At 29.6% G+C, this 16,368-nt stretch overlaps 1 protein-coding gene across 9 annotated transcripts in view; it reads left to right on the forward strand.

The window, feature by feature from the left end:
- Ca-alpha1T (Ca[2+]-channel protein alpha[[1]] subunit T) overlaps positions 1–16,368 on the forward strand; it is a 208,485-nt gene that overhangs the window by 89,127 nt on the left and 102,990 nt on the right. For all 9 annotated transcript variants that reach the window (XM_067051774.1, XM_067051770.1, XM_067051775.1 and 6 more), the window contains one exon: positions 155–247. In XM_067051774.1, coding sequence (XP_066907875.1) covers positions 155–247 — 93 coding nt within the window. The remainder of the gene's footprint in view (positions 1–154; positions 248–16,368) is intronic.

Below are 16,368 nucleotides of genomic sequence, written 5' to 3' on the forward strand. Positions count from 1 at the left end.
CATCTAACTATATAAGGAAAAGCTATTCCATTGATTGGAATATATTCATAAACCTAAAATATACCCCTACAATTTTCCATTCCTTATACACTTATATTAATGTTTTATATTGAATATATTTAAGAAAACATTGAAACTGGTTTTGTTTTTTCAGGTAATCAGTTTAGAGGGTTGGAGTGACATAATGTACTACGTCCAAGATGCCCATTCCTTCTGGGACTGGATCTATTTTGTACTCCTTATTGTGGTAAGTACAATAATTTTCTAATTGTCAGTATAAGTTCATTTTGCATATTTACTAGAATAGGAATGATTTTCGCACCTTTATAGCACACTAAATGGTAGCCGACATAACTAGATTCAGATGACTGGAAAACTTTACTTAGTCTTTGGCTAGTACAACGTCACATACGTTGTAACTTATGGGATCAGGGACTTTGGGAACAAAAAGTTGCATCACTTCTTATATCGACGCTGTGAGATATATATGTTATTATAAACTAGATTAATATTCAATACAGTACAAATATACCCACACAACGATTTTTTTGTTCAACCTTTGAAAGGGATATGTCACATGGTAAAAAGGGAGAAGGTATAAGACTAACTACTAAGAAGTAAAATCTAGTAAAATGTGTGCATAACACAACTTTCGCTTACAAACCTACTAATGTCCCCAAGTTTTGAGTGGATTGGTAGGACTCCAATCAAAGATTTTAAGACCAGAGATGGTAAAAATTGTGAGAAATATATTGTTGTCTATCTGTTAAATATAATTTAGTATTTTTGTGCTCTTGAGTTGGAAATAACGAAATTTTTTACACCAGTTTAGCAAAATGCGAGTCATCATTTGATTCTGGTATATATATTGATCGGGTAGTGTCGGTTGATTCGCAATCAAAACTTGCCCCTATTGTTCCTTTTTTCTCGTTTATTATTTATTAAAAATTAATATTTAATATTTATCTGTTGTTTATTAATGGTAACGATGAGAACTGGTTATTTATTCCATATAAGCAAAATCGTAGATATTTCAGAGAAAGATTTTTGTTTACATTCGTTATTTTAGCTTTTTAAAACTATAACACTGAGGATAAATCCGCTTTGGCATTTAAGAGCGTAGATAGTTATTGCCACGACACTGCGCAGGTATACACCTATCTCAAAATTGTAATTCCAGATTTGTGAATGTTCCATTGAAAAATTTGAGTTAAAACGAAATAAAACTGCACAGTTATAATGGAACCCTATGAAATAGTAAAGAAGATCTCATTAAATAAAGTTTTTAATTGTTGATGATTCCTTGTTCTCATCATACCTGCGTCAGAAATCCATTAGAACAAAAAAATATCAATCAGAACCAATTCGAATCTCTTCCACTTGATATATATGACAAAGAAACTGGTGTAGGTTCATATGTGTTATGAAATAAAATAAAATTCGTAAATCAACATTTTTTTTCAGAATTTAAGATTTTTCACTAAGGAAATACTTATATAACCATTACAGACTTTTATGAATAATGCATGTTTTTGACCCTAGTATACAAAAAAAAAATCATCATTATTAGAACGTTTATTATAATTTGTCATTGTACTTTGAATCAGAATTGAAATCAGTGACTTGTTATCATTTGATCATTTGTAGTTGGACAATTTGACGGAATTACTGAAAGTTGGAAGGCTGAACCGGCAATCAAACACCCATCTAAGTTTAATTTTCAACAACTTTAGACCATCAAGTCTACTTGATTCGGTTAAATTATCCCCAAGGACTCAAAGGCTTAAACTATTAGGAGTAGTACAAGTTCGAAGAATAGGGTCATAAAACGGTTTGCTTATAAAGTGGTCTAAATGTCGAGTGAACTTTATGACCCCGACAATGGCGTTTCTGATATATGGAATAATCACTGTTTTAACTGCGCGAAAAATCGGATAAATTCCGCTTCGAATCATTGCCACTATCTAGTTACTTAGGATTTTATAGGCGAGTTAACGACCCACAATAAGGAGCACTTAGGAAGTTGCTTCGAACTACTCAAAGAGCTCTTTGAAGCGAAGTAAATGGCAGCTTGTTATGTTTAAAGAAGCCTTGCGGTTTAATATTGAACAAAATGAAGAGCTCTAATGAGCTAAATGTTCAAAGGACTGTTAAATAAAGCGGTTTATTACTTCATTACCAACGTCATTCTAATTTCCGTAATGTGATTCCACGGTAGCTAAAATGTAGAATAATGTTTAGTAAAAAAAAAAAAAAAAAGATTTAGAGTTAGTGAATCACAAATGTATTATTCTATCATTAAGATTTTACATACCCTCCCTAAATGAACATGTCGGAGGTGGTAAACAGTCGGTAATATAAATTCGTTCGCACGTTTCGTGGAAACCAAACCAAAATAACATGAAATGTAATCAAAACTTGAAGGAAACAATACATAAACCTATCTCATAGATTTTATATGGCTCCCTCTTAAAATATTTGTATGTTTTACTCATTTACATTCTATAGATTTTTTCAGTAATTAGTCTTAAAATCATCATGATGATTAAGTATTTATAAGTACGTCAGTAAAGATTCATCGCGTAAATCTGTCAGAAAGAATCACTCATTAATTATTATTAATAATTATAAATTATAAAATACAGTATAATAATTATAAAATACAGGGACAATCACATAATGGAGAAGGTTTATGATGCCAACCAACGGAAAAAAATATTATTAAAATACGTTCTAATATATATAAAAGTTACAAGATAAAATAAATAAAACAATTAATAGTAAAAGTTTTAATATTCTATTATAAAATATAACCTCACTTTATATTTTAAATGTATAATAAATTGTATAACAATAATTGTTTTGTTTATTTATGTTGTTTTTTGCTGACCGCACCCCCACGACGAACTTCACCAATTATAACGGGTTTTAATTTAATTTTAATTTTTAAGGTTTATTATTAAAAGAAAGTTTTAATATTTTTTCATTATTATTTGATTTGTTGGGTTTAAATAGCCATTCATGGAATTTATTTTAAAACCAAATAACAAAATGAAAAGGTATTAAAGAAAAAAGGAATCCAATTAATAAAGTTAATGTTAATATAAAAGATTGAGGATTTTTTTTTAAAACTTTTTGATTGATAGTGGCAAAACTTCATAAGAGCTTAGAGGATGCAGATTAGTCTACTTCAACTGTGCCCGCGGATACAGCCCCTAACTTCTCCTTTCAGTGATAATAAGTAGGTCTCAGATCTATTATTAAAAGGTCCCTCACGTTCAAATATTTGCAAATAGGTTCCATTCATGTGTTCTTCAAAACCCCTTGCATTAGATATTTAAACTTGAGAGTAATATAGAGCTACTTAAATGTAAATCTAAAAAAACTCACTTTCTTTTAACCACATATTGATATTTTTTCTATTAGAAGACTTATTTAACTTTTTATTATCATCCTATTGAGATTCGTCTTTCTTTCGTAATTTTTCAATTTTCATTCATTCAAGGGTACTTTACACGATACTCGTAGCTACTCAACGAAAACGGAAAATACACCTGAATCATGAATCGATTAATAGTTGAATTATCTCACAACTTTTATGTATATATATATATTTTATAAATTATAACAAATATTATCTTGGTGGCCCAGCGATTTATTGCGCTTGTAAAGCGAACCTGTTCTTATACGCAAACGTTTATTAGTTTGAATCCCACACCTCATGCAATTGACAAGTTATTAATTATTCAGTTGAATTTCGCAATAATGTATTTTACTGTAAATTATTTATCTGAAAAAAGTTTAAGAAGCTATTTGTGTCAAATTTTTTATAATTATTTCTGTTGGGATACATGAGAACTAATGCAATGCAACATTACAATTCTGTATTTTTTTCCATGGTAGATACCGATCTCCTCAAGGAACTTTCGCCTGGCGGCTTTATTCAATGTAGATTCCCTCAAGCCATAGTCGGAAAACAAAGCAGATTTTGTACATGGTCTTTTAAAACCGGTGATCAATTTAGAAGGTTATCTCAACTCCCTCATAGCCTCTTAAAGTATGTACCACTTGATACTGTCATATGTACTTCTAGGACGGGCATGAGAGCTGCTGGTGGGCATTTCATGTTCTAATACCTTACTAAAGATCACTCTAAGGCTGAATATCTCATTGACAGGTTGAATATCTCGCTTTAAAAACCTGCCTGATCAAGCAACGTCTAAAACAGCTCAGGTAAAGGTTATTAGAGAATACCTTATATTCGCATTGAGCACATTTCATTTGTAAGAATACTCCAGTATGATCCCTTTTTATGTATTTTACACATAATTACTTTTTTTCTTTGCTTAAGGGTTTTCACATTCAGTTTAAGTATTAGCACTGGTATTGTCTTAAAAGTTCAGATCCATCTTGACATTATCCCATCTCTTATTCCGGAGTTTTTTGAGTCTTTAATTGAAGATTTTTCCGCTGTGGCTCTGTCGGTTGGAATATGTGTATAGTAATTTATATTAGGAAAATTGCTTTTCCATATATTAAACTTTTTTCTAATTTTCTCTTACTTACTTAGAATATAAATAAAAATTTTCTGTGGAAAATGATTTTTTTTTAATCAATACATTGCGTTATTTGAGATTATTCAAAAAAACTATAGATGCTCTAAAAATACTAGCCTGTATCACCGATACCAATATTACTTATTGGATATGTATACTAATCCATTCTAATATTTAAATATAATAGTTATTCAAATGAATATAGTTGAATATTCATAATTTTTGCATTCCATTAAAACTTCATAAAATAATACATAATAATCATAAATACATTTAATGAAAAGCAGCCTTGTAGATATTTAGAATGTTTTACAGTATCGGCGCAATGTTCTACCCTACTTACAAAACAGTAACGTCATGTGGGATTAGCATTCCTCTGACAGTTCAGGAGCTTAACACCCTAACATGTATAAGGTTTAAATTAGATCATTTATTATTTCCAAATAACGAATGAATAACTTATTCTTAACAAATTTATTTTGTTAATAAATGACTATTAGAGAATATTTTTTTATTACAATATTAAAATAAATTATGATTAAAATCAGGCGAATATTTTTTTTTTATTTTAACAATTTTACTTATACCTATAAAAATACAAACAACCCTTAATGAGATGCAATATAAAAGAAATGTATAAGAAAGCTTGGGAAGAGACGGGACCCAGTGATTCATCCTTACGTTCAACTAAACTATATTTCTTTTCAAGCTTTACCGAGTTACGTCAGGAATGTCATTTGCTGCATCCTAATAAACAAATGTATTGAGATATCCACGGTGATATTTCGTGAAACCGTATGTAAGTAATACGAATGCTTTTTGTTGATACATAGGTGAATAAGGGTTTTGTTTACTAAGCTCGTTATCTGTATTTAAAATTGTGATTCCTCAATATTTAATGAATGAAGTTTAAATTACACGTTTATTTACAATTATTGATTAAATATTTTATCGAATAAAATATTCAAGCACAATATTTTAAATTTCAGAATAAAAATACGTTGAATCTTTAATGAACAAAATAAAAGTTACTCGTATATTTACCATTATTAATTAAATGTTTTATTGGGTCTTAAAATATTCAAACATTATCTGAGTGAAATAAATAAATTTCATGAAAATCTTAAGACTAGAACTGACTAATAAATAAAACATTTTTAATTCACTTAAAACCATATGATTGGAGAAATACAAATAAAGTTAATCTTATAGGTAACAAATGACAAACATTTAAAAAAATTAATAGAATTACGAAAATATTATTTATTCAAATAATACATTAGTCTGATTTGCTACTATTCTCAATGTTTTCAATTATAATTCCAAATGTTACTAGTTATTATACATAAAACAGTATCGAAAATTTAAAATGCCTATTTCTAATTTAGATTTGATAATATTTAATGAATGGTTTGAATATCCAAACTGTGTACAAGACAGTTTTCAATAATTTAATAAGAAGACAAAAAAAAAAAAGAATTAATACTTAAAAAACATGAATTTTTATTAGATTCCAATCTATTGTGTTACATTCAAAATAAGATTCAAATTTAAATATTATTAATTGTTATATTTTTTTTGACAAATACATAAATACATGAAAAAAATTTATTTATGTTATATAAAAATTATGAAAACCAGTATGTATATATTTAAAAACTGGGACACAATAAGTTGCTTACCGATGGGAATATTCCGGACTGAAATAAAAAGCAGTTGGGTGGGGCGGTAGGGCCCACCTGGCATCTGCCCTCGTTACCCGATCCATTGACTTGCAAATTGGCCACCGGCAACGCTAATCACCGTCTCCACTTACATCTCCTCTGGCCAGGCTACGTCCATCTGGACCAGGTTCTAGTCCATCCTGCTTAGTCCAATCTATTAGGGAACTTGAACGTGGATGGGGAGAAATATTCTCAGCTGTAATTAGATGGAATGTGATAAAATCTCCTATTATGTACTTTTTAAAGTTTATTTATCAATATAGTGCACATTAAAGTTGCTTTTTCTGATAGCCCGTCAAAAAAAAAAAAAAAATTAAGATTATTGACCTTTGCTAAGTGCATATTATTGGACATACCAAATTGAGTTTATTCTCAATCAATTAATTTTCCATTTAAATTTAAAAAATAGTTGTAATAATTTAAAAATAAGAACCTCTACTACTTTATATATCTAGAGATATCATACATAATTAGATGGTATTGAGCAAAATTTAGTTCAGTAATTTAATCCATTACATATCTAGAACTTTCGGGCTTAGAGTGAATTAATTTTCGTATATTCCTCAAAAAAAATCATAATTTAATTGCGTGCAGTGGTGTTTTCCACAAAATTACGACTCAATAAAATTTAAAAAAACTTATAGTAAATATCATTGAGTATGTACAAACACACAAACCATTCTATGTAGTTAGGTCCCATATTTTTTAAATGAATAATGGATAAGTATTGATGGGATGTAAATATCTTGATTCTTTCTTGGGTTGAACAAGAGACTAATTTCAAACTTAATTGAAATAATGTTTTGCAATTACTTTAATCTATATGAAGACTATAGAGGAAAAATAAGTGGTCACATTTTTTTTTTCTTGAAATTGAGTTTTTGGTGAATAAAAATAGAAGGAAAGATTAACATTCATATGAGATCAAAACCTTCAAAACATTTTTTGGAAACTTGTTTCCTCCATTGGTCTTCAAATGGTCTGCACTAAAAGTTGTGAAATCCCTTTAAATACACAAATCTTCAATTGCAAGGAACTACTATCAATTATATCTTCTGACATAACTTTTTCTAACATAATTTAAAGAGTTTTATACTTATAGAAAAATGTATGTCGAATCGTTTTGTTAGAATTCTCATTTACGTTTTGAATTATAGTTAGTCTTTTAAGTTAAATAAAATTGGATAAACAACGAATTTCAATACAAATTTAAAAGTTCAGAAAAAATCTATACTAAGTCTGTCACATTGTATGTAAGCGACTGTTATACTTCTAGCTAGTTTGGATAATCAATATATTGTTTTCTTGCCTATATAAATATTCTCTAATACCCCATATTTGGCATAGATCGTTAATTAATTATTGTATATGTTTGAAAACTACATAGGTATGCTGTATTTACTAATTTTCCAGAGTATATTTTAATTTTTTTTTTTATTTATTTGTTGATATTTACAACTGTATAAAAAAATACAACCAGTAAATTTGATCATAATGACATATGATATGATACAGGATGTAGAGAAACTACCCAGTAGTAGAACTCTAAACAGTTTACAATATAAGGTCATGAGGCCATCTTCTTTTCAGGCGCCTTGGAGGATTGCCAGGAATGGAAGAGGAAGCAAGGTTAGAAACGAGTGGGTTTGGGTGGTTAGGGAGTTTATTATGGAAGGAATAATATCGGGTTCGGGCTAGATCGGTTACATAAGGAACATTAGGTCTTTATGGATGGTTTTATTAGTAACAAAATAAGGAGCATTGAGGATTTTACGAAGGATTTTGGATTGTAAAGATTGGATACGAGAGGAATTCGAAGGTTTAGTGGAGCCCCAAAGCTCAACTCCGTATATCCAGATGGGCCTTATTATTGTCATGTAGATCAGTCTTTTGTAATGAGTTGGAAGTTTAGACCGTTTGTCTAGTAAGTGCTGTAGTAGTCGGAATCTGCGTGCAGTTTCCTGTCTTTTCAGTCTTGTGTGAGGATTCCAGGTTAGTCGTTTGTCAAGATGAAGTCCAAGATAACGAATCTATTCTACAGGGGTAAGAGCCACATTATTAAAGTATACTGTAGGGCAGTCGGCAGGTTTACGACGAAGAGTAAATGTGATTTGTTGGGATTTATCTTTATCCTCCAATTTCGACACCATTCTTCGAGGATTGTGATATGGGACTGGAGAGTTTGGGATGCAATCAAAGGGTTATTACTAACTGTGAGCATATTTTAATTAAATGCATCTTTCAGAATTTTTCAATGTTAGTACAATTCATTCTCCACCTGTCACAGAACATCAGCTCTGCAAACAATTTTCCAAGACCTTTATCTATAAATTTAATCTACGTAATCTATAAATCTTTTTACCATTCTGACATGATTGAGGCTTCTCGTAAGCTCCAGAAAGATATTGACAGTATTTAAAATATATAAACCATATTGACAGTTTAAAAAAACCAAAACCATTCCCATCGCTTGAAAAACCTTCCTTAATTTTCTTTCTTATAACAAAACCAAACTGTACAGTTTTAAGACGCCATAAAAACCTACATTTGATCAGAACCTAAAACGGAATTCTCTCCTTCTTCCAATAACCGGAAAAGAATTTTTTTTTATAATCCCCTTACTGGGTATTTCTGACATACGGGGGTTGTCTAGAGGTAACCAGCTTATTCCAACGGTGGGAGCCAAGTTTTCATTTCGTGGGACCGCCATAGAAGTGCTTGTCACCTTCTAATATCCTCCCGCAAATTGAAACCATAGTGAACGGAAGACTATCTTTTGAACGAGAAATAAAATTGATAAGAGTAATGAACCACTTCATAAGATTCATCTTTGGTTTTTCCTGACGTTCTTACATATCTTACTACTATTCCGAGCTGGCTGTATCCCAAGACTATACCTTTCATGAGCATTTATATTCCAAACCTTAAGAACAAAAAAATTTGTATATTATTAACCTCCTCACCAATTTTCTCACCTTTTAAATAAACTATCGCAACTTACCGAATTGTACATTCTTTCCCATAGAAATAATTCAATAAAATAATAATAAAATCCTTTGCCGTTCCAACTATAATATTTTGAATTTTTTTTTTATTATTTTTTTATTTTCCTCCCCGTTCCAATAATCCACTAGCGTAAGCCAACCAAGTTACAACCTTCATTGGACTCCTCACCTAACCTTATAATGCCAAAAGGCAATCCAAGGTATCCCTAACACCTAGCATACCTCCTATATGTATGTATCAAATACCCACTAACATCATTACAGGAGGGTATGAAAAGAAAACTATAATATTTTGAAATTCTTTACTCATAACCTCTATAACATCTTTATTTTATTTTATTTTAGGATCTATGAGATCATTTATCACTATTACCTATTGCCCACAACTTTATGGCAGATTGTAATATCTATCAATAAATAAAAAGTATTAATTTTCAACAAAAAACCTCTATAACATCAATTATCAATGATTATAAATCTTTAGTAAATAATAAATATCAATACAAACTTGCTTAAATATAAATATGCATATTATTTTGTATATTTTGTTCAGATTTCATGTATGTAATTATTATAATAGTTTTATTTAATTTTTCATAATATCATTTAGTTTTACCAGACAAATTCTATTGAAATTGTGAAATTTTTTATTCCTAAGGGCTCAAGTGTCCGAGTTTAGGAATCTATTTTTCTGTTCATAATAATCTAATTTCATTTCAATATATTTTAACTGCTACTAGCATAAGAGCTAAATCGACAAATTAACAGGAATAAAAGCTAAAGTAATCTTTTAGTTCACTACAGAGTAAATAATTAGAGAGCTTTATTTAATTGCCCTATGCATGGCGTACCTTGATATAATTCAACGCTTTCCCTTGGCGCACAGTTCAGCTTTACCACGATATACAAATAGATAATCCTGTAAGAAAGAATAATGGGAGCTGTGGCTGAGTAATGCCTTAAAGCGGCTTATATTCGCCTAATCCTTGTTTATTTGACGTCGACGGATTAAGCAAAACAAGGCAATTGTTTAAACTAAAGTTATCATAGTGACGTTTCCAAGATGAAGGCTTTATTGTTAATTTTTAAATACTTTCTTATTAGTGTTGGCTGTTACCGAAGCTCCTTTTATAAGAGAGTTCCAACCTACTTGATATTTTCTACATTTTACTTTTCATAATTTAGTATTTGAGTCAGAACAAATGAGTGACTGCAATTTATTTTTATTTCTTCAGCGACTGACTTCTTGGCTTGCAAGATTTTAGAGACGGACACAAAATCAAAATTAAATATTCAATGTATGTAACCGATCTAGCCCGAACCCGATATCATTCCTTCCATTATAAACTCCATAACCACCCAAACCCACTAATTTCTAATCTTGCTACCTCTTCCATTCCTGGCAATCCTCCAAGGCGCCTGAAAAGAAGATAGCCCCGTGACCTTATATTGTAAAATGCTTTTAGAGTTCTACTACTGGGTAGTTCCTCTACATGCTGTATCATGTAATTATCATTATGTCATTATGATCAAATTTACTCGTTGTATTTTTATACAGTTGTAAATATCAATAAAATTTTTTTTTTAAATATTCAATCATTATTAATAAAAGCTTAAAAACTTAATTTTGACTTCTCTTCCGATCAAGAAATCAGAGATGTGTTGAAAACCTTCACACAAAATCTAGACTTAAATTCTTTCAACAATTTGAAATTTCCATAACAATTAATTACTTTTTAGTGTTTGATGAGCAGCTGTCTTATTTCTGTCTAAAATTGTTTTGTGTTAAAACTAAGACTTGTAGATGTGGTTCCGTAACACACTACGGGTTCAAATATTTATACTCTTTCATTTCCAATACCTTCAGACAGTATACATTGCGATTAAAGCTTCATAAACCCTTTACAATAAATGATGGATCTTTTATTTTTATTTTCTATCTTCTCAGAATATGAATACTACATTCTGTGCCATCCCGAACATGTACATGATATTCAAAAATTTCGTCTTGTAGGCTAGTTATGTATCAAATAGTTGACCATATTAATGAAAATAAGAGAATATACTTTAATTATGCTAGCGATACAATAATTTTTGTGAATGTAGACTCCTTGGCCCAGGTTACAGACCATCTTCAATAAACAAGATGAAATGAAAATGGAAGTCATAAAATTATATAAAATTAAATTAAATAATTTGTTAAATTGTTGGAAAAAAATTTTCATTATTTTAATTTATAAACAAAATGTTTTACGTTTCAGGTTAGTACATCATCCTTGTAAATAAAAATTTCATTTGCAAATTTTAGTATTAGACTCAGACTAATTAAAGTTAGTGAAATAATTAAGCCATACAATTTAAAAAATTCACCTTCACCTTAAATAAATGGTAAATGAATAACATTGATGTAGAAGGAATGAAAACATGATATTTAATTGGTATAAACTTAATATTGGAAATTGGGAATGGATATCTAAAACAAGATAAATGCTTATAATAAACAATGAATATAAAACAAAATTGGAAAAGAACATCTACGCTATAACAATACAAAAATGTGGACTGGGATGCTTTAGACCGCAAGAAAGCGTTGCCAGAAGATGAAAACTAAATAAATAAAAATTCAATTTCATTTGCTTCTTCGATGTTCGGACACGGGGGAATAATCTAAAATTACACTTTCCTTCTCTCTACCTCCAAAAAATTGTATAAGACCTCAAAACATGAAAATATTTGAACCATTATTTTTTTAACCTTCCACACAGGTATAGAAAACAGGTTATAATGCCTATGGTAATGTGACTATGTACGTATCCATATTAGCAGATTGGATGAATTCGTGAATTAATGTTAGAGTTTTATTGACAGTGGGTGTTGTTAGCGTTGATGGCAATGCTTTATCAATTGAGAGTTGTAACCAAGCTTCGTGAGTTATTTGCAGTGTCATTAAGGCAAGCCATTACGGGCATTAGATTCCTTTCTCCTCTCCGGAACAAACAGTAAACCTGAGCCAAATCAGCTAGAAGAGATTCTATTCCTCTAGAATAAACACCTCAAGATTGTGTGAAGGATTATTTAAATTTATAGATTATTGGAATAAGAAATCAATGCAGAGATACCCGATTTCCTATTTTTATTTATTCCTGATTCCTATCATCATATATACAGAATTATAATTGAATGTAATGTGGTGTTCATCTTCATGTTATCAAAAGTTGAATAATACAACAGAAGTGAATTCTTAAAAATCTGCAAAACATGAATATATGAAAAGCGGTTTGTAGGTAGCTTATATATGTCGAGCTTATACAGGTCGAGGGAAGAACGATGAAAGTGGAAGGTGTAGTATAGTATATATCACATTTAACCACTTTACGCTATGAAAATGAGATGGAGAGTCATTACTCTGAGATAATGAAAAGACTTTTATGGAGATGATGTAAAACCTCTTTAGATAAAAAAAACTATGTATATGGAGCGAATCAAGTTTATAAAAACTCATAACAATTTTTATATTAAGCAAAATTTTTGTATATCGTTTTGTGCCCATTGACAGCAAATTTTAATTATTTGCGATGGTAATTTAAAATTACTTTATTTTTAAATAGGTTCATAAACTCCTTAAATAAATGCATAGGGTTTTTAGGGGAATGCTGAATCAGATTTTGGATTTTGCCAAATCGTATCTGCATTGCAAATTTCAGAAAACGCTTGAAACCTCAAAGAAAATTTCGATTTTTTTTATTGGTTCTACAACAAAACCATCTGTTATAATATTAAAACACCGATAAGGTGCCTAAAAGGTAAATAGATCTTTGACTGAATTTATTATGCAAGTAATTATAAATATTATTTAAGTTGTAAATAAGAACCGAGGTGTGTAGATATTTCCTAAATTTCTTGGGGACACGTTTCCACAGTGATTCGTAATGGAGGGGGGTGATATTTGCAAAATAATTAGAGTGTACTATCGTTTATTATAGTTATTGTAATTATGTATGCTGATGATATTGAAATTATTGGGAGATCAAACGGCTGTAATGGAAGAGGGCTTTTTTGCCCTTGATAATGCTGCCACGAAGTTGGGATTGGTTGTTAATACCAAAAAAAACAAAATATACGATTGCTGGTCAACAAAGAAGTTTTAACGAAGATTTTTGTCTAAATTGGTCATTACTCTATCGAACGAGTTGAGGAGTTTGTGTACCTCAGATTACACCACCAATACCACCAATGACAAGGAACAAGAGACAAGGAAAAGAAGCATCGGCCAATAGGTGTTATTTTGGACTGCGTCGGCACTTAGTAGCAGGTTGTAGCTCATAAAAAATTAGATTTGAATCATAACTAGGAATTCAATGAAGAGTTCTTGGATTATTAATTAATTTTTTTCTTATATGCTTCCAAATCGAAGTCAGCTGAAGAATATCCTTAAATTTTATATTTAAAATTGTATTGTATGGTCTAGCAAACCATTTTATTAAAAAATATTGTTTTTTTTAATTTGGATATTTTTGATACCTTGTTACCAAGGTATATTTGATTATCATAGAAATCAGGAGCCAATCAAAGTTTTTATCATCTATAAATTAAAATAAAAAAATGAAAAGAAAATAGGGGGAAAAATGTAGTGTTGGATTTTTAATAGTTACTCTTCATAATGACATTGAGTATGGTAGGTAAATAAATATGTGATAAATAATATTTCAAATTTTTGTTATTACCCTTTAACATCTTTAATAAAATACGATGCATCTCCTTTTTTTTATAGCAATATATGAACTTTGCTAATGTTAATAAGACAAGAAACTAATAATTCAAGATCACATCAAAATTAACCTAACAAACGGTCGAATTCTACATTTTAAAAAAATGCAAGAGCTGTCATTGTAGATCTACTCTTACGAAAAAAAAAAACATAATTTCTTCCAGAATTCAATCCTTACAATTCGAAAAATAATAGTTTTCAATCCGGACAATATTATTTTATATGCTGTTTCACATAAGACATGAGTGTATAAATTTATTTCAAATTCTATGACTAGTCATCGTCCAGTAATTGTATAGTCAAGTGGACGAGAGTTAAACAACTGACAAAAGTATTATTGTTGCGGTTGGCAATTTTTCAGTGAAAAGTGCTTATGGAAGTGAAGTGTAGCTGAGGAGGGCTTAGCAAGGTGCCCGGATGACAAACGAGTGAGATTAGTGAGGCAAAGGCACACCTGCCCCTAATACAATCTACAATCTCTACATCTCTTGTTTTAATCTCTGCTCTTGTCCAATCATCCTTTATATTATAACCTCTCATCAGGCCAGGTTCGCCATCACGCCAAACTTTCGTTTTAACTTCTGATCCTTGTCTTTTACTACTTTGAGCTTAACTTCTCTCAGACATTTATTCTTGGCTTGTTAAGAAATAATTTTTATAAAAATTAAACGTTGCACAGGTCAAGCAATTAAATGTGTAGCAATAAGTTGAAAAATGAAAGATCGATTACTCAAGAAATATGTACTATTACTTTCCATAATTACTTTTGTTGCTAGAGGTGGCTAGGTAAGGATTTTGTCCTACATAAGCCGGGCAAGTCTTCAAAATATCAAAACGTCTCTATGTCTTTGCTTCGTCAAATTCGAATTGGCCGATTTCATTACTCTTTTTTGATTTGTAGAGTAAGCAAGCCCCACCTGAGGGACAACTGAAACATAGTAGAAACCTGGTTATTAGTTCTCGACAAGACCAAGACATCGACGATTAAGCAAGAGAGTAAAAAAAAAAAAGATTTAGTCCTGAAATAAGGGTCATAACTTATATATTAAGTAAAAATTATTTTCCAAAAAACACTAAACATACGGACAAAATGTATAATAAAAACTTCTTTATATACATGATTTAATTTATACCTTCGATTAGTTATTTTCCTGAAAGTTGGTTTTCTCAGCAATTAATTTTATTCCTTAGTTCGGAATCTAAACAGAGTTCTACTATACTTATTTTTATATAAACTAAAGCCCTAAAATGGTTCTAAAATTCCGTTAATATCATTTTAGAAAAAAATTATTAAAATCACGAAAAATAATCACCTAAAAGGAGACTAATTTGTAATGGAAAAAAATAAATTCATATTATTTTATATAAAATTATACTAAAGTATAATTGAACAATTCCTTTCCTTGATGTAAACGAATAAAAAATATTCTATGACTGCATGACCTAACTTTGAATATACAACCCCACTTAGACTAATGTTTTTTTTAATTTTGTAATTTGGACGCTTGAAAAATCAGGACTATTTCCCTAATTCTAAAAAATTTCTTCCAGCTAAACAAAGCTTCAAAACCTAATCAGTTTAATGAATTTTAAGATGAGTTTCTTAAATTTCTATTCTGGCTTCATTCAGTATATGATATGCACATATGAATGGACAAATATTATTAACATAAATATAAATTTAAACTAACAAACACGTATATATACCATTATATTCGATAAGGAATATGTATTAATATCCAAGCGGCAAGGTACTAAAGGTGTACTGTTACTCATTTATTTATTTCAAATTTATTGGAGCACTGGAAAAAATACACAATTATTATTATCAATTATCAATAGCATTAATAAGACTGACTCACTTTTTTAAAACTGAGGAGAAAGATAAAATAAAAACCATAGAATAACAAAAAATAAAGGTGAAGTTCAAAAGGGCTTCTATTTTATTATTTAGCGTTTATTGATTTTTCATTCCAGGAAAAAGGCTAGAAAAAAATCTATGTTCAAAAATATTTGGCCCATACTAAATGGTCTGTTGACTATGATATGATTCAGTGATATAAATAAATTTATTTTTAATTTTTTTTTTTAATATTTCTTTTTTTTTTTTAATTTCATCTGATACTTTTGTTTTATTATTACTGTTTGTTTTTTTATTTTATCATTAGTACTTTTATTTAATGATTTGTTTATTTATTTTATAATAGTGTTTTTACTTATTTTAGTATCGGTGTTTATATATAATTATTAGAATTTTTATTTTGTTATTGGATTATTTCGAAATTTATTTTAAATGGCTATTATCTATTTTATTT

This window comes from Halyomorpha halys, unplaced genomic scaffold, assembly GCF_000696795.3.
Source record: "Halyomorpha halys isolate HHAL.00 unplaced genomic scaffold, Hhal_1.1 Scaffold873.1, whole genome shotgun sequence".
NCBI classification, from domain to species: Eukaryota; Metazoa; Arthropoda; class Insecta; order Hemiptera; family Pentatomidae; genus Halyomorpha; species Halyomorpha halys.